General features: G+C 53.2%; 1 protein-coding gene across 2 annotated transcripts in view; it reads left to right on the plus strand.

Moving 5' to 3' along the window:
• SORT1 (sortilin 1) overlaps positions 1-16,728 on the plus strand; it is a 44,501-nt gene extending 27,773 nt beyond the window's left edge. For both annotated transcript variants that reach the window (XM_045015000.1, XM_045014998.1), the window contains exons 11-20: positions 1,020-1,126; positions 1,692-1,794; positions 2,058-2,226; positions 2,664-2,854; positions 9,002-9,191; positions 9,726-9,842; positions 10,466-10,574; positions 10,742-10,848; positions 11,816-11,939; positions 12,942-16,728. In XM_045015000.1, the coding sequence (XP_044870935.1) occupies positions 1,020-1,126; positions 1,692-1,794; positions 2,058-2,226; positions 2,664-2,854; positions 9,002-9,191; positions 9,726-9,842; positions 10,466-10,574; positions 10,742-10,848; positions 11,816-11,939; positions 12,942-12,956 (1,232 nt within the window). In that variant the 3' untranslated portion in view covers positions 12,957-16,728. The remainder of the gene's footprint in view (positions 1-1,019; positions 1,127-1,691; positions 1,795-2,057; positions 2,227-2,663; positions 2,855-9,001; positions 9,192-9,725; positions 9,843-10,465; positions 10,575-10,741; positions 10,849-11,815; positions 11,940-12,941) is intronic.
• Positions 16,729-20,353: the final 3,625 nt, after the last annotated feature.

A 20,353-nucleotide genomic window follows, 5' to 3' on the forward strand; every position in this document is an offset into this window, starting at 1 on the left:
TGCTGGTGGGCCTGCTCACAGGAGTAAAGTATCGGCTGGCCCCTGGATGCAAAACAACTTTCAGTCCAACACCCTTTCTCTGCTCATGCATGAGTCTCCTGCAGGGCTGGAAATGGCCACGTTTGGGTTCAGCCTGGAGGTCTTCAGGGAAGAGCCTGAGTTGGCTTCCAAAAGCCTGGACAAATTTATTCTGGCTGCGTGGGGGGAGGGGGGCGAGACCTAGACCTTTCTATACACAGGACTGTACTCTTTGAGCTTGAAAGCATCAGGTTGTTGGTAGAGCCTCGCTGGGGTTCTGTGCGGCTCAGCAGGCTACGGCACTATGCAGGCACACCTGGGGGCATCGCTGGGAGGAAACACAGCGCTCTCACTGCCGTGTCTGAATTTGCAGCTGAAACGGTGCAATGATATACAAAGGGAGACGAGTAGTCCATGGCAGTATGAGCTAATATGGTGAACGGCGCTAACTGTGCCATGCAGGTCCATTCTGCCTTCTAAGGCAGAGCAGGGAGGGAGCCTGGCTGGCTTAATAATGATTAAAAAAATCCTTGAAACTTGCTTGCTCCTCCTTTGCCTTCAAGGATGGTTCTTCGCCTCCACTGTCTCCTGGACAGCCTGCTGGTGTAACTTGGGAGCTTGCTAATTGCCCATTACTGAACTATTAGCCTGAACCAATCCTTGGGGTCCTACTAGTCTTGAAGCCCTGAACTGGAACAGTCTCAGTGCAGTGATTGTACCTGGAGAGACACTGCCTCAGTGCCGTGTAGCAGGAGCTCTCTACACTGGGAAAAGGGTGCAGCAGAAATATACATGGGTCAGCTGCCAGGGAGAAATCGACTCATCACCTTCTGCTGCAGCCAGGCTGCCTGTTTCACGGGGGTGGGATGTCAGCTAGATGGACGGGACAAGGGTCCCGTCAGACTGTATTGCCCTCTTCAACGGGAGGGCTGAGTTGGAGTGAGCTGAGTGGAATACAAAACACCGAGGGTTTCACACCAAGTGTTTCCCCCTCCCCCCAGACCGTTCCATCCAGTCGGTGATCACGTTCGACCAAGGTGGTGAGTGGCTGCCAGTGAGGATGCCTGTCAACGCTAAGTGTAACTCCACAGCAAAGAACAAGGATGAGGTTTGTCCGTCTGGGGTCCCAGGGCAGCCAGGCTCCGGTGTGGGGCACTGCCGTGTGTCGGGACACAGGCAGGGCAGACTTGGCCCCATAGTTCATTTTTTGTAAGCAATCTTTTATTTAAGACCACTGCATCTTCCTATGCGCAAGTCCAAGGGGACCTGTTCCCGTGGCAGGGCTAGTGGCCCAGACACTGCAGCATCAGGCCTGCGTGCGGCGACTGCTCAGTTTATTCCCATCCTGCAGCGTGAGTGAGATGCGTAATAAAGTGAAGTTCAATAGTGACACCAGCCAAGACTTTACAATGTGTTAACCCAGGCTTTTGTGGGGTATCTTTGGGGGCAAATGGCTGCCTTTCCTGTGTGATTGGTCTGTGCCTCGCACAACATGGAAATGACAGAAGCAGGTAAAGGTCCCTGGCTCTACATTAGTTGAGTGGCCCAGGGTGGGCACAAACCTGAGCTGGGCTTTGCTGAGATGCTGGTGGGAAAATGCCAGGAAGACACCCCCTCCCTCCCAAAATGTGTCATCTTGTCTCCTAACCTGGATTCTCTGATGTTGTTCACAGTGTAGCCTTTACATCTATGCATTGTACGGCATCTCCCTGAATCACAACGTGCCCATGCTGCCTCTGTCTGAGCCCAATGTGGTGGGAATAGTCATCGCTCACGGTAACGAACCTGACTGCTACCAACACAGGGAGAGGGCAAGTGGAGGGGTATGTGGGTGGGGCAGAGGGGTCTCTCAGGATCCATCCTCTGGGCCTTGGGCTGGCAAGTGACAGGTTTAATCCATTTGGGGTGAGTTGCTCGTTCCGACAGAGCAAGGCTGGGGGGGCAAGGGAAGGTCAGAGGAAATAAGTCTGTCTGCCCCTGAGGAAGGGACACTTCCTGGACTTGCTCTAATCCCCGTGGTGTTGGGCTCTGGGTTGCAGGCAGCGTGGGGGATGCCATCTCCGTGGTGAGCCCAGACGTTTACATATCTGATGATGGGGGCTACACCTGGACATGGGTGCTGGAAGGACCCCATCACTACGCCATCCTGGACTCCGGGGGCATCATTGTAGCCATTGAGCACAGCCTCGAGCCGATCAATGTGATTAAGTAAGCCTGAGCTCCACCTGCTAAAGGGGATGGGGTGTGTGTGCGAGGGGTCTGTTCTCTGGTTCCGGGAGGCTCTGGTGAGCGGTAAGTGGAGCTCTGTCCATATAGATTGGTGCTGAGGGAGAAACCAGGCTGCTGTCGGTGTTGGGATTTCCCCTCCCTCCCTTGTTCTGCAGCTGCTTAAAGGATCTTCTATGGGAGTGGGGCTGCTGAGAGTGGAAGGAGCCCTCTCCTTTGGCAGATACTGCTTTGTGCTTAGCGCTCTGTCAGTAAGCTCCCCCTTCTGGGCCTTCACTCCTGTGCACAAGCCAAGCTGCACGGCCTGTGCTGTCTTTCCACACCTCTTCGCCTTTGAACGTAACGGGGTCACAGAAGGTTCCACCTGGTCTCTCCTTGGTTGGGACCCCAGCTCCTCACTGTAAGCCTTTTCTGTCTAGGTTCTCAACGGATGAAGGTCAGTGCTGGCACAAGTACACTTTCTCCAAGGAACCCATTTACTTCACCGGTCTGGCGTCGGAGCCAGGAGCCAGATCTATGAACGTCAGCCTTTGGGGCTACAGAGACTCTGTCTTGCCTCGCAAGTGGGTCTCCTACACCATTGACTTCAATCATCTCCTCAGCAGGAACTGTGAGCGTCTTTTACTTCCTTCCTTTCCATGCAGAGATGGGGGTGCGGAAGGGCTGAGGGGCAAAGTGGGGGAGCAATCTGAATAGATGAGTATGGATGCGTTAGGACTGAGAGATACAGACTGGTTTCAGCTCCCATAACAGTGGAACATCTTCTCCAGAGAGGCTGCTGTAGAGTGACTGTGCCTCTCTAGACTGCACACATCACACTACTGCTCCCTTTCACACCTGGGCATGCTTGTGGGATTTCATGCAGGAATCCAAATTAAGCTGTAGCAATTGGAATCCCCCGTCCCCAGATTTCCTATGATTTGGTCCCATCTAGAATCATAGGGTTAGAAGAGACTGCAAAGGTCAGCTAATCCAACCCCCTGCCAAGATGCAGGACTTGTTGTGTCTAACCCAGAGATGGGCAAACTACAGCCTGGGAGCCACATCCAGCCCTTCAGATGCTTTAATCTGGCCCTCAAGCTCCTGCCGGGGAGCAGGGTCTGGGGCTTGCCTTGCTCCATGCGTGCCGTGGCTTTGTGTGGCTCCCGGAAGCAGTGGCATGTTCCACCACCACCCCCACACCCCGGCTCCTACACGTAGGGGCAGCCAGGGGGCTCTGCATGCTGCCCCTACCCCAAGTGCTGCCCCCACATCTCCCATTGGCCAGCGACCACGGCCAATGGGAGCTGCAGGGGTGGTACCTGTGGACGGGGCAGCGTGCAGAGCTGCCTGGCCATGCCGCTGTATAAGAGCTGGAAAGGGGACATGCCGCTGCTTCCGGAAGGAGCTTGAGGTAAATGCCACCCAGATCCTGCACTCTGATCTCCTCCAGTGCCCCAACCCCCTTCCCCAGCCCTGATCCCCCTCCCGCACCCTGAACTCCTCATTTCTGGTCCCACCCCAGAGCCCGCACCTCCAGCCGGAGCCCTCACCCCCTCCCGCACCCCAACCCCCAGTTTTGTGAGCATTCATGGCCCGCCATACAATTTCCATACCCAGATGTGGCCCTTGGTCCAAAAAGTTTGCCCACCCCTGGTCTAACCTATCCCAGACTGACAGCTCCAGCCTCCTTTTGAAAACCTCCAGTGAAGGAGCTTCCACAAGCTCCCTAGGCATCTGTCCCATTGCACTGTTGTTTTTACAGTTAGGGAGCTTTTCCTGAGGTTTAATCTAAATCTGCTGTGCTGTCGTTTGACCTCATCGCCTCTTGTCCTGCCCTCTGTGGCAAGAGAGAACAACTTTTCTTCCAAGTATCTGAATCATAGAATCATAGAATTCAAGATCAGAAGGGACCATTATGATCATCTAGTCTGACCTCCTGCAAGATGCAGGCCACATAAGCCGATCCACCCACTCCTTAAGCAAGCGACCCCTGCCCCATGCTTCGGAGGAAGGCGAAAAACCTCCAGGGCCACTGCCAATCTACCCTGGAGGAAAATTCCTTCCCGACCCCAAATATGGCGGTCAGCTGAACCCCGAGCATGCGGGCAAGACTCTCCAGCCATACCCTCTGGAAAAAGGCTAACAATATCCTATCATTGACCCATTGTACTAATTACCAGTGTGGCACTTAATTGACCTATTGACTAAGCCCATTATCCTATCATACCATCTCCTCCATAAACTTATCTAGCTTAATCTTAAAGTCATGGAGGTCCTTCGCCCCCACTGTTTCCATTATCAAGTCCCCCCTTAATCTCCTCCTTTCCAAACTACACATAGCCAGTTCCTTCAGCCTTTGCTCGTATGGCTTGTGTTCCATCCCTCTGATCATCTTTGTCACTCGCATCTGGATCCTTTCCAGTTTCTCTACAGCCTTTCTAGACATTGGTGACCAAAACTGGACACCGTACTCCAGCTGAGGCCTAACCAGCATTGAGTAGAGCAGTACTATCATAGAATCTCAGGGTTGGAAGAGACCTCAGGAGGTCATCTAGTCCAACCCCCTGCTCAAAGCAGGACCAGTCCCCAACTAAATCATCCCAGCCAGGGCTTTGTCAAGCCTGACCTTAAAAACCTCTAAGGAAGGAGATTCCACCACTTCCCTAGGTAACCCATTCCAGTGCTTCACCACCCTCCTAGTGAAAAAGTTTTTCCTAATATCTAACCTAAACCTCCCCCACTGCAACTTGAGACCATTACTCCTTGTTCTGTCATCTGATGCCACTGAGAACAATCTGGATCCATCCTCTTTGGAACCCCCTTTCAGGTAGTTGAAAGCAGCTATCAAATCCCCCCTCATTCTTCTCTTCTGCAGACTAAACAATCCCAGTTCCCTCAGCCTCTCCTCATAAGTCATGTGCTCCAGCCCCTTAATCATTTTTGTTGCCCTCTGCTGGACTCGTGCCAATTTTTCCACATCCTTCTTGTAGTGTGGGGCCCAAAACTGGACACAGTACTCCAGATGAGGCCTCACCAATACCGAATAGAGGGGCATGATCATGTCCTTCGATCTGCTGGCAATGCCCCTACTTATACAGCCAAAAATGCCATTAGCCTTCTTGGCAACAAGGGCACACTGTTGACTCATATCCAGCTTCTTGTCCACTGTAACCCCTAGCTCCTTTTCTGCAGAACTGCTTCCTAGCCATTCGGTCCCTAGTCTGTAGCAGTGCATGGGATTCTTCCATCCTAAATGCAGGACTCTGCACTTGTCCTTGTTGAACCTCATCATATTTCTTTTGGCCCAATCCTCTAATTTGTCTAGGTCCCTCTGTATCCTATCCCTACCTTCCAGCATACCTACCACTCCTCCCAGTTTAGTGTCATCTGCAAACTTGCTGAGGGTGTAGGCCACGCCATCCTTCAGATCATTAACGAAGATATTGAACAAAACCGGCCCCAGGACTGCCCCCTGGGGCACTCCGCTTGATACCAGCTGCCAACTAGACATGGAGCCATTGATCACTACCCGTTGAGTCCGATGATCTAGCCAGCTTTTTATCCACCTTACAGTCCACTCATCCAGCCTGTACTACTTTAACTTGCTGGCAAGAATACTGTGGGAGACTGTATCAAAAGGTTTGCTAAAGTCAAGGAATAACACGTCCACTGCTTTCTGCTCATCCACAGTGCCAGTTATCTCTTGATAGAAGGCAATTAGGTTAGTCAGGCATGACTTGCCCTTGGTGAATCCATGCTGACTGTTCCTGATCACTTTCCTCTCCTCTAAGTGCTTCGAAACTGATTCCTTGAGGACCTGCTCCATGATTTTTCCAGGGACGGAGGTGAGGCTGACTGGCCTGTAGTTCCCCAGATCCTCCTCCTTCCCTTTTTTAAAGATGGGCACTACATTAGCCTTTTTCCAGTCATCCGGGACCTCCCCCAATCGCCATGAGTTTTCAAAGATAGTGGCCAATGGCTCTGCAATCACATTCGCCAACTCCTTTAGCACCCTTGGATGCAGTGCATGGGGACTATCGCCTCCCATGACTTGCATGCTATACCTCTGTTAATGCAACCTAAAATTGCATTTGCTTTTTTTTGCATCTGCTTCACATTGCTGACTCATGTTGAGGTTGTGATCCACCACAGCTCCCAGATCTTTCTCAGCAGTGCTGCTGCCATTATCCCCCATTCTGTATCTGTGCATTTGGTTTTTCTTCCCTAAGTATAGCACCTCACGTTTGTCTTTGTTGAATTTAATTTTGTTGTCTATAACCTTGTTCTCCAATTTATCACATTCCCTCTGAAATTTAGTTCTATCCTCCAAAGTGTTTGCAACCTCCCTTGTCTTCCCCATCCCGCCCCCACCAGCTTTGTGTTATCTGCAAACTTGATCTATTCCTACATCTAGTCATTAATAAAAAAAAGATGTTAAACAGCACCGGGCCCAAAACAGATCCCTGTGCAACCCCACTTGACATCCCTCCAATCTGACATCATTCCATTAATAGTTACTCTTTGTTTGCGGTTCTTTTAACCAATTATGTATCCACTTAATGATAATTCCGTCAAGCCCACATTTCTCCAGCTTACCTCTCAGAATGTCATGTGGGACTTGTCAAAAGCCTTGGTGAAGTCCAGGTATATTATGTCCAGCGCACTACCCCTATCCACCAAACCAGTTATCCTGTCAAAGAAGGAAATCAAGCTGGTTTGGCATGATTTGTTCTTGGTAAACCCAGGCTGGTTGCTAGTGATCACCCCTTTATCCTCCAGGCATTTGGAAATGGAATGTTTTATACGTTGCTCTAGTAGCTTCCCAGGCATCGTGGGGATGAACAGCATCCGGCCCTGCTGACTTGAATTCATTCAAATTGGTCAGAAGATCTCGGACATGTTCTTTACTTATCCCGATCTGCAGCCCTTCCCCTTTGTTGTCTGTGATAACTTTGTTAGTCGTCCGGTCACAAGTTATTTTTTTGTGAGAAGACTGAAGCAAAAGAGACATTGAGCAGCTCTGCTTTCTTATCATCTGTTACCAGCTCCATTGAGCAGCGGGACCACACTATCCCCGATCTGTCTTTTTTTATTCTGACGTATTTGTAGAACCCTCTCTGTTGTCTCTAACGTTTCTTGCCAGTTTTAACTTCTTCCTTGCCTGGGTTTTCCTGATTTTGTCCCTACACACTTGGCTACTCCTTAGTGACATGCCCCTCCCTCCATTTCCTGGATGTCCCTTTTTGGTTTGTAGAAAGCTAAAAAGCTCCTTGTGCAGCCCCGACGTAGGCTGCTGCTACGGGTGGGGTAGTGCCTATGCTGTGATTCCCTTGCTGTAGAATTGTGCTCCGGCACAGAGCGGTCATTTAGAGCTTTTTGTACCTGTGGTTTGTCTGTGGTGAAACGCTTGAACAGAGTGTGGAATTCTGCAGTGTCTGCTTGAGTCTGCAAACAGCCATGAGGCTAGCTCTGGGTATGAACGCTGGAAGTTTCGTCATTAATCACTGCACTGCTGGTCACTGCAGAACATTGAGGCAGTGTGCTTAACCTGCCCTCCCAAACCGCTCCCACACCTCTCCAGGGTCAAAAGCCCCAACTACCAGTGGCTAGCACCTCCAGTTTCACGCCGACCACTTCCGTGATGCAGTTAGTGGCTGCGAATGCAGGGGCAGCATACAACGGAACTTGCTCTTCACCCACTTCTGTGCTGCCCTCCTTCAGTAAAAGCCTTCACTCCCAAAGCGTGACCAAAGCTGTGCTGGCCCCAGGAGCCTGGGCACAGCCTTGGGTTTCAGCTTGGTGTGGAGAACATGGAGGTGTAGGGGGCTTTGTTTTAATGGGCTCGCCTCTTGCTAGTGGTTAGAGCAGGTGGCTGGGCAAGTTGTGATGTGACTAGGGTGACCAGACAAGAAGTGTGAAAAATCAGGACGGGGGTTGAGGGTAATAGGAGCCTATATAAGAAAAAGACCCAAAAATCGGGACTGTCCCTATAAAATCGGGGCATCTAGTCACCCTAGGTGTGACCTCAGGCAAGGCCCAGACCCCTCAGTAAAACAGGCCTGGTTCCCAAGCTGCAAAGATGCTGCACAGCCTCTCTGAGAGCCTCTGCTGGACGCTGCCATGGTAACATCTTGGGCACTTCGTTTCCTGAGGGTTGTGTAAATGAGAGGAGTCTCCTGCGCTCAGTGCAGAGCTCTGAATCTTCCCAACGTGCTAGATCTCACGGCTCCTCTGAGGCTGGTGCGATAGGGAGTGACACACCCATGGCCACCAGAGCCAGGATAGAAATCAGGGGTTCCTGGATTTAATCTCATGCACGATCCTGTAACTTCCCAGTGAGATGAGGGGGTAGCTCCCATAGGCTACTTGGGAACCGGGGTTCCCTACCAGTGTCCTGAGGCCCACTGGCAGCAAATGACTTCACCGGGCAGTCAAAGCCCTGCGGATGTTGCTAGGGTTTTTCAGGGCAGATTTTAGTGTTGATGGAAAGGAATGTGGTTGATGCTGGCTAGAGCAGGTGGTGTAAAATCCCTCCCCCTTCTCCCAGTGCCCCCAGGTATTACCCATTACTGCCTCTCCTGCGAGCGAGCAGACTGTCCTGCTTCATTGTGCCTGAGTCTGTAGGAGGTTAGGCTGGAATGGCCACACTCCTTTTCTTGCTTTCAGCCCCGTGAGCTGTAGCTCTGGGGTTGGCAGCTGTTGCCTAGGGTCAGTTCCTGTCTTCTCAATTACATCGTCTCGTGCCTGGAGTCTGATCACCTTTCTCCTCTCGTAGGTGAGGACGATGACTATACTATCTGGCTGGCTCACTCCAGCGAGCCCGGCAGCCGCACTGATGGCTGCGTCCTGGGCTATAAGGAGCAGTACCTGCGTCTCCGCAAGTCATCTGTCTGTCAGAACGGCCGGGATTACGTGACGATGAAGCAGCCATCGGTCTGCCCGTGCACGCTGGAGGACTACCTCTGGTATGGGGAGCAAAGGCTCGCTCCCCTTGCGTGGCAAGGGGGCTGGCATAGTTGGGCAAGGGGTGATGTCTACTCTGCTAAGGTTACTAGAGTGGCACTGCATCAGGTGGCACTCTCGTCTGGGGCTCAGGTGGTGGCATAGGAGCTGCCTTCGTGCTGGACCCACTTGCGTGGATCATCTAGCCTGGTTGGCGTGTAGGGTTTGTCAGAGCATCGCCCAGCGAGTCAGGGATCCCACTCCTAGTGCCTGGCAAAGGCAACCTGCTCAGAGTGCACCACACATGGTGCCATGCGTAACTAGGGCATGGGGGGATCTCTAACCAGACCCTGACTTCCCTACGGTGTATGTGGGAGTGCCAAGAGCTCACCCACAGGCCTAGCACAGCATGTATCCGCTTGGCTAAAAGAGTCCACTTCAGGTGCTCCAGGACTGTCTGTGTGACAGCGCTCTAGCCGGCTAGGTGAGTTTCACCTCTGAGCCATCACTCAGTGTGTCGCTCACGCCCGTCTCTGCTTTTTGTCCTTGCGCTGCAGCGATTTTGGCTATTTCCGCCCTGAAAACCAGTCTGTCTGCGTGGAGCAGCCGGAGCTGAAAGGCCACGACCTGGAGTTCTGTCTCTATGGCAGGCAGGAGCTACTGACGACTAGTGGGTAAAGTGGCTTTTTATCAGGGATTCGCTCAGCAAACCCTGGCCCTAGATAGGGGCAGGAGCAGCATGGCAGGGACTCCTGGGAGCAGGAGGATAGATCTTGCTGCTGCCAGTGGGTAGGGCTACAGGGTGGGAATTAGGAGGACCTGGGTTCTGTGCCAGGCTGTGTCACCAATTCCCCCTCTGGGCAACGATGGCACTTCCCAGCCGGGCCCCAGGGCTTTGGGACAAGTGCAGCTGTAGCACACTCAAGTGGGAAACTGCCCTTCTGGTCCTGGGAGGCCAGTGCTGGGCACAGACCCCTGCTGCTGGGCACAGACCCCTGCTGCTGGCCTTGTGCTGTTTGGGGGGGCAGTCGGTCATGGAGCCAGACCTCAGGGGAGCTGCCCAGCTTCAGGAGGCTGTTCCTCTGGCCAGATAGGGCTGGAGATCTCCCAGCAGGTCTGGGCGTAGCTTTTGGATCCTGGCTAGGAAACCACATTGCTCTGCACACTTTCTGCCCCTCTCAGGGTGGGGGTGGGGGGTTTGATGTCTCCAAGAATGGCCAGACAATCTCTGAGCTGGCCTGGGAAGCTCCCTCTTGATCATCAGGCCCTGCAGGCGCTTTCTTCCCTGACATTCCAGGTATCGTAAGATCCCAGGAGACAAATGTAGCGGTGGGAAGAGTCCGAGCCGTGAGGTGACGGACCTGAAGAGGAAATGTACAAGCAACTTGTTGACCCCCAGCCAGCTGGTAGGTGATAGCAAACGTGTGGGGAGCCAGCCAATACCAGGGCGTGAAGTGCTTGGGACCCTTGGGGTGCAAGGTTCTTGTACAAACGCCAGGAACTGGAGCAGTCTTGGTTTAAATTTCATGTTTTGTGAATTTAGCAAAGCTTCCTTCTCTCTCTCTCTCTGCAGTCCGCTGCCTCCAGCTCCGCTCCCATAATCCTGGCTGTCGCGGGCGTAATGCTCCTCACCATCATAGCTGGAGTCCTGATCATTAAGAAATACGTCTGCGGGGGCAGGTGAGGTTTGGGAGGGGTTTCACATGCAGTCGCTCTGGCTGAAGTATTACACATCTCATAGATTTTAAAGCCAGAAGGGGCCATCGTGATCATCTAGTCTGACCTCCTGCACGTCACAGGCCACAGAACCTCACCCACTCACTCCTGTAGCAGACACCTAACCTCTGGCTGAGTCCTCAAATCATGGTTTAAAGCCGTCAGGTTACAGAGAATCCACCATTGACTCTAGTTTAAACCTGCAATTGACTCATGCCCCATGCTGCAGAAGAAGGTGAAAAAACCCCAGGGTCTCTGCCAATCTGAGCTGGGGGAAAATTCCCTCCCAACCTGAAATCTGGTGATTAGCTAGACCCTGAGCATGTGGGCAAGACCCAGCAGCCAGACACCTGGGCAGGAATTCTCTGTAGTAACTTGGAGCCCTCCCCATCTAGTGTCCCATCACTGGTCATAAGGGATTTTTGCTACTGGCCGTCGCTGCTGGGCCACATGCCATTGTAGGCAGTCTCATCGCACCATCTCCTCTATAAACTTATCAGGCTCAGGCTTGAAGCCAGTTAGGTTTTCTGCCCCCTCAGCAGATTCGGCCATGCTGGAATCCAAGGTGTACATGCAGCACCCTGGCTAAAAGTAGCAGTGTAGCCCAGTGGCACAGCTCCAGCGCAGGCTGTCCGAGATCCCGGGCACCTGCTCGTGTTGCTAGTGGTTGTACCTCAGACTGCGGCGTAGGCATATCCTGAGGTGGCTCTGAAATCTACCAGCTTCAGTTAAGTGAAGGTCATTGATGGTTAGCAGCTCCTGAATCCTTCCCACAGTCACTAACCATTCCACTGCAGAGTATGGGGCACCTTAAAGGCCTGGAAGTCTTCCCCCAGCGCTGGCTGCGTTAGAAGGTCTTGCTGTTTGACATGCCAGAGGTGCAATAGACAGCATGGCATGGCCTTGACTCCCGTGTCTGCTCCACCCCCAGGTTCCTGGTCCATCGCTATTCTGTCCTGCAGCAGCACGCAGAGGCTAACGGGGTGGAAGGGGTTGAAGCTCTGGATGCAGCCAGCCCTGCTAATAAAGGGGGCTACCACGATGATTCTGACGAGGTAGGTGATTGGAGGGTGATGCAGATGCAGCAGAGAGCAATGCCTGAGCATGGCATGTCCTCCTCGGTGTCCTGGGGAACCAGGGCTTGAGTTGGACACTGGAAGGATGGGGTTAAGAATGGCTGCTGCTCCCATGCAGGGAGGGGACTGAATGTCACGGCCATCTGAAACTGCCCCTTTGTTTGAGCAGCCCTGGTGGAGTGCAGACCACAGCCACCGGCAACGGGAGCGTAGGGCTGCCGCTGGAGAACCTGCCTCCCACTCAGTGTCATCCCCAGGCTGCAGAAGGCCAGGCCGGTCATGAATGAGGGCCCTGAGCCGCTCCAGCCGAAGGAGCCTTTGGGGGGGCTGAGTGGGCAGGCCAGTGGGTTCTGAATGGGGCAGCTGGTGGGCTGCAAACGTATTCGAGCCTGGGAATGTCTTCAGTGGCTTGGAGAACACTTGATCTTGGGTCTCCCTTTCAGCCTTGGCGGGGCAGGCTAGTTCCCAAGCGTCTCTGAAAGCCACCCCCATGTGGGCTGAATGGCCTGTGCGAAGTAAGTCAGTCCCAGTCCCATTCCTAGGTGGTCTGTACGAGAGAGTAGCACAGCGGGCCCCTGTGCCGGCTGGCTGAGCCCCGGACACTGCCCCCGCCCCCATTTCCTTAGCCCTCTGGGCCAGGAACTGTATGGTGCATGTGAGAAGCTTGCACTGCAGTGGTGCCTGTCCTGTCGATAACAGGACTTCAGTCCTGGGGCTGATAGGCAGAGGAGTGGGCTTGTGCTGACCTGGTGGCTTTGCCCACCATCCTAGCTATCACACAGGCTGAGATTTTCACGTAGTGCTGAGTTCCCAGGGGCCCCGTGGCTTCCTGAGCATGAGGGAACAGCAGCAAGCATGGTGTCCTGTTCTCTCCCATTCCCGGGGCAGGAGGGGAGTGATCCTGGGCTGGGATCTGACCGAGATCGGGGAGGCTCTGGCGCTGTCTGCCTTGAAGGGTGAGCACTCGTGTTCTCTCCTCAGGACCTCCTGGAGTAGGGGCACGTTGCTGCTCGCTGGCACTGGACAAGTGGGTTTGGACGCTGCCACGGATCTGCAGAACAGCCAACGCCTCCTCCAGCCCACGCTTCTCTGCAGTGGCTGCCCGTCCCCTTTCTGAGGGACTCCACTCTCCTGTCGCTTCCCTTGAGACTGTCCAGAGCCAGCTGCGCTGCAGACCCGGGGAAGAGACAGGGAGCTGCTGCAGCGACCTGGCGGCCCAGAGGCTGGGGGGGAGGGCAGAGGCGTAATTTAACTTTATTTTAATGAGATTTCTTTCCAGCTGTTTGTTTTTTAAGGAAGACTAAATAGGAAGGTGAAACCAGCATTTCACTAAGCACTAACCATGATGAAGGTGCAATTCACCCTGCTGCAGAGAGAAGGCTCTTAACTCCAGCGTCACCCCTCGGGGGCTTATCTCTGCCTCAGCATGGCCTCGGCTGGGCGAAGCTGCTGGTGGCGCTGGCCTATCCCCACCACTTCACCTAGCATGGGCAGGCCTCGGGGCCCCCGCCAGGACGGCATGTCGCTTAGCCAGCACCCCGCAGGGCCACACGCCAAAAATGAGAAGTGATTGGATGAAACCAGCGCGTCAAGTGGAGTTCATCTCCGCGCCAGGAGTAACTGCTGTGACTGGCCCTTGTGGAACCAAAGCACTGAACTGGGAAAGCATCATGTCTGCAAACACTGGCAGCAGCAGCAGGGGAGGGAAAGGGGTTATTTTTAGTTCTAGGAATAAGTGCAACAGAAAACTCAGTAGGAATAAATCTCCTGCTTGTTGGTATGTTCTTCGGGGTGGTGGGAAGCGTGTTCCAGGTGGAGCTGTGCACTGAAATGCCAGTGCTCTGTCGAAGAGCCCCATGGCTTCGTTTAAGGGGGCAGAAGAGAGAGGCTCCTAGTTTTCTAACATCCGCCTGTTTCCCCACCTAAAGCGGTAGGAGACCAGCTGCTTGGTAGCTCCTAGAGCTGCTGTTGATGTGGCCAGGCCTGGCGGTGGCTTGCAGGGACTCTGGCTATTATAAACAGGATCCTCAGTGCCCCACTCTTCCCAGCGGTACCACCTTTGGGTGTGATGTCAACTGGCAAACTGTAAGCTGCTGCTCTAGGCGCATTTCCACTCAGCTGAGTACACTGTAGTGTGTCCATGTCCCTGTTTAAATGTCCAGTTGTCTTCTGCAATAGATGCTGCCCTGCTGATTGTGGAGGGGGTGTCTAGGCCTATGCCTGGCTGGCCTTTGCACTTGGAGGGCTGGGTGATAAAAAGTGAATGTACGGAACAGTCTGACAGATATAACTGGGGTTCGTTCTCCACGGCTGGGTCCCAGTGGGCTGCCATTTGTCCGGTGCCTTGTTAGGCACCAGCGTAGGCCAAGAGCAAGGAACACAGTTCAACCCCAGGCACGCGGGAGACAGGAGTCTCAAGAACTGGTATTTTTCAAACTTGGCTTATTTGAACTGAGCTGGCTTGACTGGAATTGTCCATCTCACTGTCCCATTAGCAGCTTCCCCTCAACTTAACTCTTCTTTGACACTAAATCCATTTATTGCAACTCTTCACGTTGCTAAGTCCCAGCCTTGGCAGGACCTTAGGCATGGCTCTGCTCAGCGTTGCAGCATCAGCGACTTACGAGCATAATGTCATTTTCAAGAGTGCTTGGGCTCTGTCTACACTGCCTGGGTTAGCAGAACTCGAGCTGGCAGACATAGGGGTTGAGCGTCTACATTCGTCTGTAACCCCAGGTTCGGAAGTCTTGAACCCTGGGTCCCAGCCTGAGCTCCAGCATCTATACTGCAGTATGCAGGCCTGAGTCCAGCCACCCCCATCCCAGGCTTCCTAGTTCCCTCCTTAAACGTGGCCACTGAAGCCCTGTGTTCGTAGTGCAGCATGGGAAAACATGACTGTCCAGGGCACAAAAGAAATTTTGGCTCACAGGATTGTGGGTGCTTTCTGCAGACTCCCAGAGCGCGAACCCAGTGGGGCTGCGTCTACACTGCAAAGCAATAGGGCTTGAACCCTGGGTCCCAGCTTGACTCAGGCTCATATCCTCCACCCCTATGGGGTCCTGGATCACTGGGTCCAAACCCTGCGTTAGGATGATTTATGTGTAGACGAAAGGGGGGTTAGGCTTGAGCCTGAGTTCGAACCCTGGGCTTACACTGCAGTGTAGACATACCCCTAGGCTCCGGAGTCTCACTGAAAGTAGGATTTAGGCTCCTAAATCAGTTAAGTGTTGCAACAAGGAGTGGAGCAGCCCTTAAATACCTTCACAAAAATCTGGCTCTAGCTACCGAACTCTTGTTACACTGGGGCTTTCCTTTAAAAATTTACAGGAGGAGCCATGCTGTTCCTGTGGCCACTAGAAGGCGCAGTTTCCCCAGCTGCGGCTGGAAGGCTGCTCTCCGAAGCTGCGCTATGTTTTGGAGTAGCCTATTGCAAGGGAGCGAATGTGATCTGGCGGTGGTGAAGGCAGATCTGGGTGCATTTTCCTGGGCAACACATTGCCAAACTCTACCGTCGTCCCACCAGTATCCGCCAGGTATTTACGCAGCTGGTCATGTAGAATAGGAATGAAGTAGCTTAGCCTGTTTGCCTGGAGAGTGTTTGGCTCCTAGACTTGGTTTAACAAAATTTCTTTTTAAAGAATGAGCTTTTGAGGAGCTTTCCTTTAGAATTTGACTAGCAGCCAAATAGCTGCAGCTGGCCAAAGCGCCAGGAGAAGCTTCGGGTCCACATTCCTCACCAGCTGGGAACAGAGACTGAAGAATAAATGAAAGGTGGCTGCTCTGTCTCTGGGAGTCTCCTGCAGACTGTCTCAAGCACTGCACAGCACGGACATCTGGGGCAGAATCAGACGTCCGTGGCTCTTATTCCTAGAGCGGTCGCTGGAGCTCCAGGCACCAGCCTGCGATGGGAAACAGCAGTAGAGCATTTGGGGGATGGGACGGTCAGATGCATGAATGTAAAACTGGCTACGAATTCTCATGCTCTTGAGACCAGCCTGTTCTGAAGGCGCATTCTCGTTTACAGGCTGTCGAGGAAGCTGGTAAACACTGTGGTTCTCTTTTGCACACCCCCACCCTATTTCCTGCCCCCAAACCCATCAGCCTTGATGTTCACTATGCACGCGGTACATGGGCCATTGGCGTGGAGAGCACCTGCCCCCCAGAAAGCTTGCGTGCCAATGGGGTGAACACAGCCTTGGCGAGAGACAAATGTCATTTTTCTGGTGGGTGACGGTGGATTTCTCCATGGGCCAGTGCCCCCACTGTGCCATGCAACGGCAGCCTTCCTCTCCCTGAGCAAAGCAGGTTGATAATGCTGCATCCCTGTCCCTGCTGAATGGTTGTTGCCCGAGCACTACCCTGGGGATGCTGCTGTTGCGTGGCATTGAGCACCAATGCTGCCCCAATACCCTTGGCTTACCAGCATGGCTGCAGGGCAGATCAACACAGGGATGCTGTGCCAGGTGCCCTGCCCGGGATATGTCACCACGTAACTAAAGCCAGAGCCCCTGCCCTGCCATGTAGAGTATCTCCGGGCTCCAGGCCAAGGGCAGGTCCAGGGGACGGGCTGAGGGGTGTGGAGTGTTCTGTAAACAAACCTGGCTGGGCTATAACTGTACTGGAGAGACAAGGTGGGAGAGGGGGTCTTTTACTGGACGAACGTCTGTTGGTGAGAGAAGTCAGGGCTGGGGAATGACTTTGTACTGGGATTTTTCTGTATATTTGCAATATTTGGGTTAGAAATAAAAACCAAACGGACTTTGTGTTACCTGCTCTGTGGGTGCCTCACTGTGCGAGCGGGAGGGGTTGGCTCCTGCTAGACTCCTCTAAAGCGCCTCTCCCCCCTGGCCCAGCGACAGGCCTCAGCAGACCCCTGTGCACTGTAACAAACACTAGGTGCTTTCTCCCGGGCCCAACTCTCCCCCCCCCCCGTGACTAGCCACCGTAACACACTGTTGGGGCGGGGTCAGGGGATAGCAGCACCATCAATCTGTTTAGCCATGTGCCCCTCTTAAGGGCTCCAGTAAGTCTGTTACTCGGGTGGCCATTTCCCTGCTTAATGCACTTCTCTGGGAACGCACTGATGTCAATAAAATATACAGTTGATTAGACCTATTGAATCTCCATCTTACCAGTGGCAGGAAAACTCCCCTCCCTTTGCTCACATGATCCTTCTGACTTGCAGAGAGAGGCGGGCTTCCATGCCTGGCATCCGTAAGGGGAGCTGTGTGAAAGCAGTGTGGGCTCGCCCTTGGGGCAGGCAGCCAGGGAGCAGCAGGACACTGGGAGGCCGTGCCATGGGCCAAGGCCACTAGTGCTGGAGGCTTTGGGTGATTGTTGGAGTCTGAGGGCTCAGATCAAAGCAGGTGGCTATTGGGTGAGTGTAGAGACCAGAACTGATCCATCCCATCCCACCCCTCCCCTTCCAGGGTCTAACTCAAGAGCCCACTGCACGACTCCCCAGGGCGGTTTGTCCCTGGGCACCTCCCAGGGCTTTTGAAAGGAAAAGCTACTTTAGTGCTTTGAAAACCTATTGGCAGAACGGCTCAGGGCTGTGTGTAGCCACTGTACAAAGCACGCCCCCCGTGTGCTGTAGAAAGCCAGTTCCATAACCGGCGTGGTCAGCATGCAAACCAGCGTGCTCCGCCGCTGAACTAGGGTGACCAGATGTCCTGATTTTATAGGGACAGTCCCGATTTTGGGGGTTTTGTCTTATATGGGCTCCTATTACCCCCCATCCCTGTCCTGATTTTTCACACTTGCTGTCTGGTCACCCTACGCTGAACTGCCATTTGTGTGTTACTGTCACACCCTGGAGACCTGCTCGTGGGTGGGATCCCCCGTGCTAGGTGAACAAAACGACTGCCCCTGCCCTAAGGCACTGAGGAACCTGTACTGTGTGCACTAGATGCCTACGGGCTCTCGTAGAACCTGTTTGTATTGTGGTAGCTGCCTGGGATATGTCCACACTGTGGCTGGGCACGAGCCTCCCAGCCCGGGTAGACAGAGTAGTGCTAGTAGGCAGTGGTGGAGGCCGGCCCCGTGGAGCAGGACCCCAGTGTGCTAGGTGCTGTACAAATGTTACCAATCTGGTTCTGGTTTTCTCAGCATTCATTGAGCTGCTCTGGCACCCAGCGAGGCTGGGGATGTGGGCTCCCAGTACGCGCTTTAGGAAGAACAGCCTTGTGAGGCTTGGGAGCTCAGTCTAATTTTGAGTCGGTTAAGAGGTGACTCTTCTGGCCAGTGCTACCTAGGGAGACAGTCCCTGTAATTCAGGGTCTCTAACTGGGCACCCCAGAGCCTAGCAGGATCCAGGGGTTCCCAGCTGAAGTTAACATCCAATGGGAAAGAAGATGTAACTTCTTGAGGGTGATTAACTGCAGGAGCAGCATAGGCAGCGATGGGGTCACTGGGAGCGTTGTCTGGAGTCTGTAAACAGAGCTTGGGGGGAGCAACTAGTTTAACAAGTCACTGGGCTGCTCACCAATCCCGTCTGCAGGGAAGAACAATTCCCTCCAGTGCAGGAACAGCTGGGTGACGGGCTCTGGCCTGGGCCATGCAGGAGGTCAGACATAGCATCAGCATAGTCCTTAATTCATAATCCTGCTGGCCTTAATTCAGTGAGAATTAGGCCTTGCATTGGACAAAGGGACTTCAAAGCCGGGTGCTTATCTCCTGCTGATGTAACCACAGCGCTTGCTTATCAGACCTTGCCATCTGCATTACTTCGACACTGTGGGATCGGGCATGTTCTGCTCTGTGCATCCCCATCCCAGCCAGTCTCTCTGCTGCCTTGTGCCCTGTTGGGCGGTGCTGTGATTGGGAACAGCTGGGGCAGCACTCTAGGCTGGTGTTTGTTCCATTCTCCGCAGCAAGTTGTGCCTGTGTCCCGCTGGCAATTGGTGTGGGGTGGGCAGCAAGATCCTTGCAATCAATTCCCCTCCCTCACAGCTGCTCCCGGGCTCTGCACCCCCAGAAATCAATCCAAGCAGCCTGGACTTGTGTAAACGCTTCCCCTGAGCCAGGCAGTAGAGTAACACCTTTCCCAACGTGAGGCTGCTCGCCTGTCCCTGGCTGTGGAGGTGAGCGCTCTTAATAAGCACTGTGGCGCCTCTTGACAATCCATGCTAATGATGGACGGTGTTTGGAGGCTTTAATGATGTCTTTAGGGTCTTGGTGAACGCAAACACCAGCTTAATGAAACAGACGGTCTGCCAGTAAATCTTTCTGGCTGGAATTTAGCAGATTTAACCAGTGACACCTGCTCTCAGGGGGGAAGGGGGAGGAGTGTGGGGTGGAAAGCAGCCCGGAAGGAAGGTGGTGGTTGAGGATTCAGGGATGTGATTGTTTGGTGTTGGGGGACCCTGCCATGTTTCTGAGTGTCTTTCTCCGCCACACGCCGTTTGAACCACCAGAGCCTCAGACTGGGGCTTTAGCAGGTAAAAGAAAAAATTAGCTCCTGCGGGCAAAACCTGACTGCATTTCCAGCCCTGCTGTTGGTGCAGTTCAATGAGCGAGTGCCAGGAGCTCTGTTACTGGAACAGAGACATAACCACACGCCCTGGTCCGTCAGAGCCTGCACTGCGTGGCTGCAATTTGTGACGGATCTCCCTGCTTAGGCTGTGGTTGTTTTAAACTTAGAAATATCAAATCTTGTCCCTGCTCCTGCTGGAGATCTGCTTGGAGTAGCAGAGAGCTGGAGCTCAGCTTCCTCGGCTCTCCACTGCAGGGGGATGCTGAATCCTTTATAAAGGGCTCTCTTCCCAGGTGGCCGGAGTTTGGATTGAACACTGTTAATACTGGAGTGTTAAACAGCCTGATTAAAAATCCCATCTTTCCACTGCTCTGGCTCTAGCCCCATGCAATGTCCTGATCTTGCTAGTTCTCCTGTTCTCTGAGGGGTCCTCCAGCAAAACAACAGGGGAGAAAGTGATCAGATTGTTTGATTTGTTCTGTTTTTAGTGCGTTAAAAAAGCAAGAATAACCTTTCCCTTCACTTAATAAAGTTGCTCTTTATACATAAGAAAGAAGTGCCAAAAAAATAATGCTGCCATTTAACACAAAAGTCCTTCCCACTGTTGTGGTAGCAGCAGGGGTGAATCCAGAGCCAGCAGTCCTGGCTCCCATCCTGGCACTGGGAGAGGAGTATTGTCTAGTGGTTGGATCAGGGAAAATGGGAGTTTAGACTGCTGGGTTCTGCCCTGACTCACTGTGTGAACTTGGGGAAATTAACTTCCCCTTTGTCTCCATTTCCTCATCTTTAAGAGGGGCAGAATATCTCCCATCTGGGGATGCTTAGGTGGTCTGTGTTTATAAAATGCTTTGAGACCTGCAGGTGGAGAGCTCTACAGAAGGGCAAAGTATGTGGAACAACTTCCAAAAGTACACGTGAT

Source organism: Mauremys mutica, chromosome 4 (assembly GCF_020497125.1).
Source record: "Mauremys mutica isolate MM-2020 ecotype Southern chromosome 4, ASM2049712v1, whole genome shotgun sequence".
Taxonomy (NCBI): Eukaryota; Metazoa; Chordata; order Testudines; family Geoemydidae; genus Mauremys; species Mauremys mutica.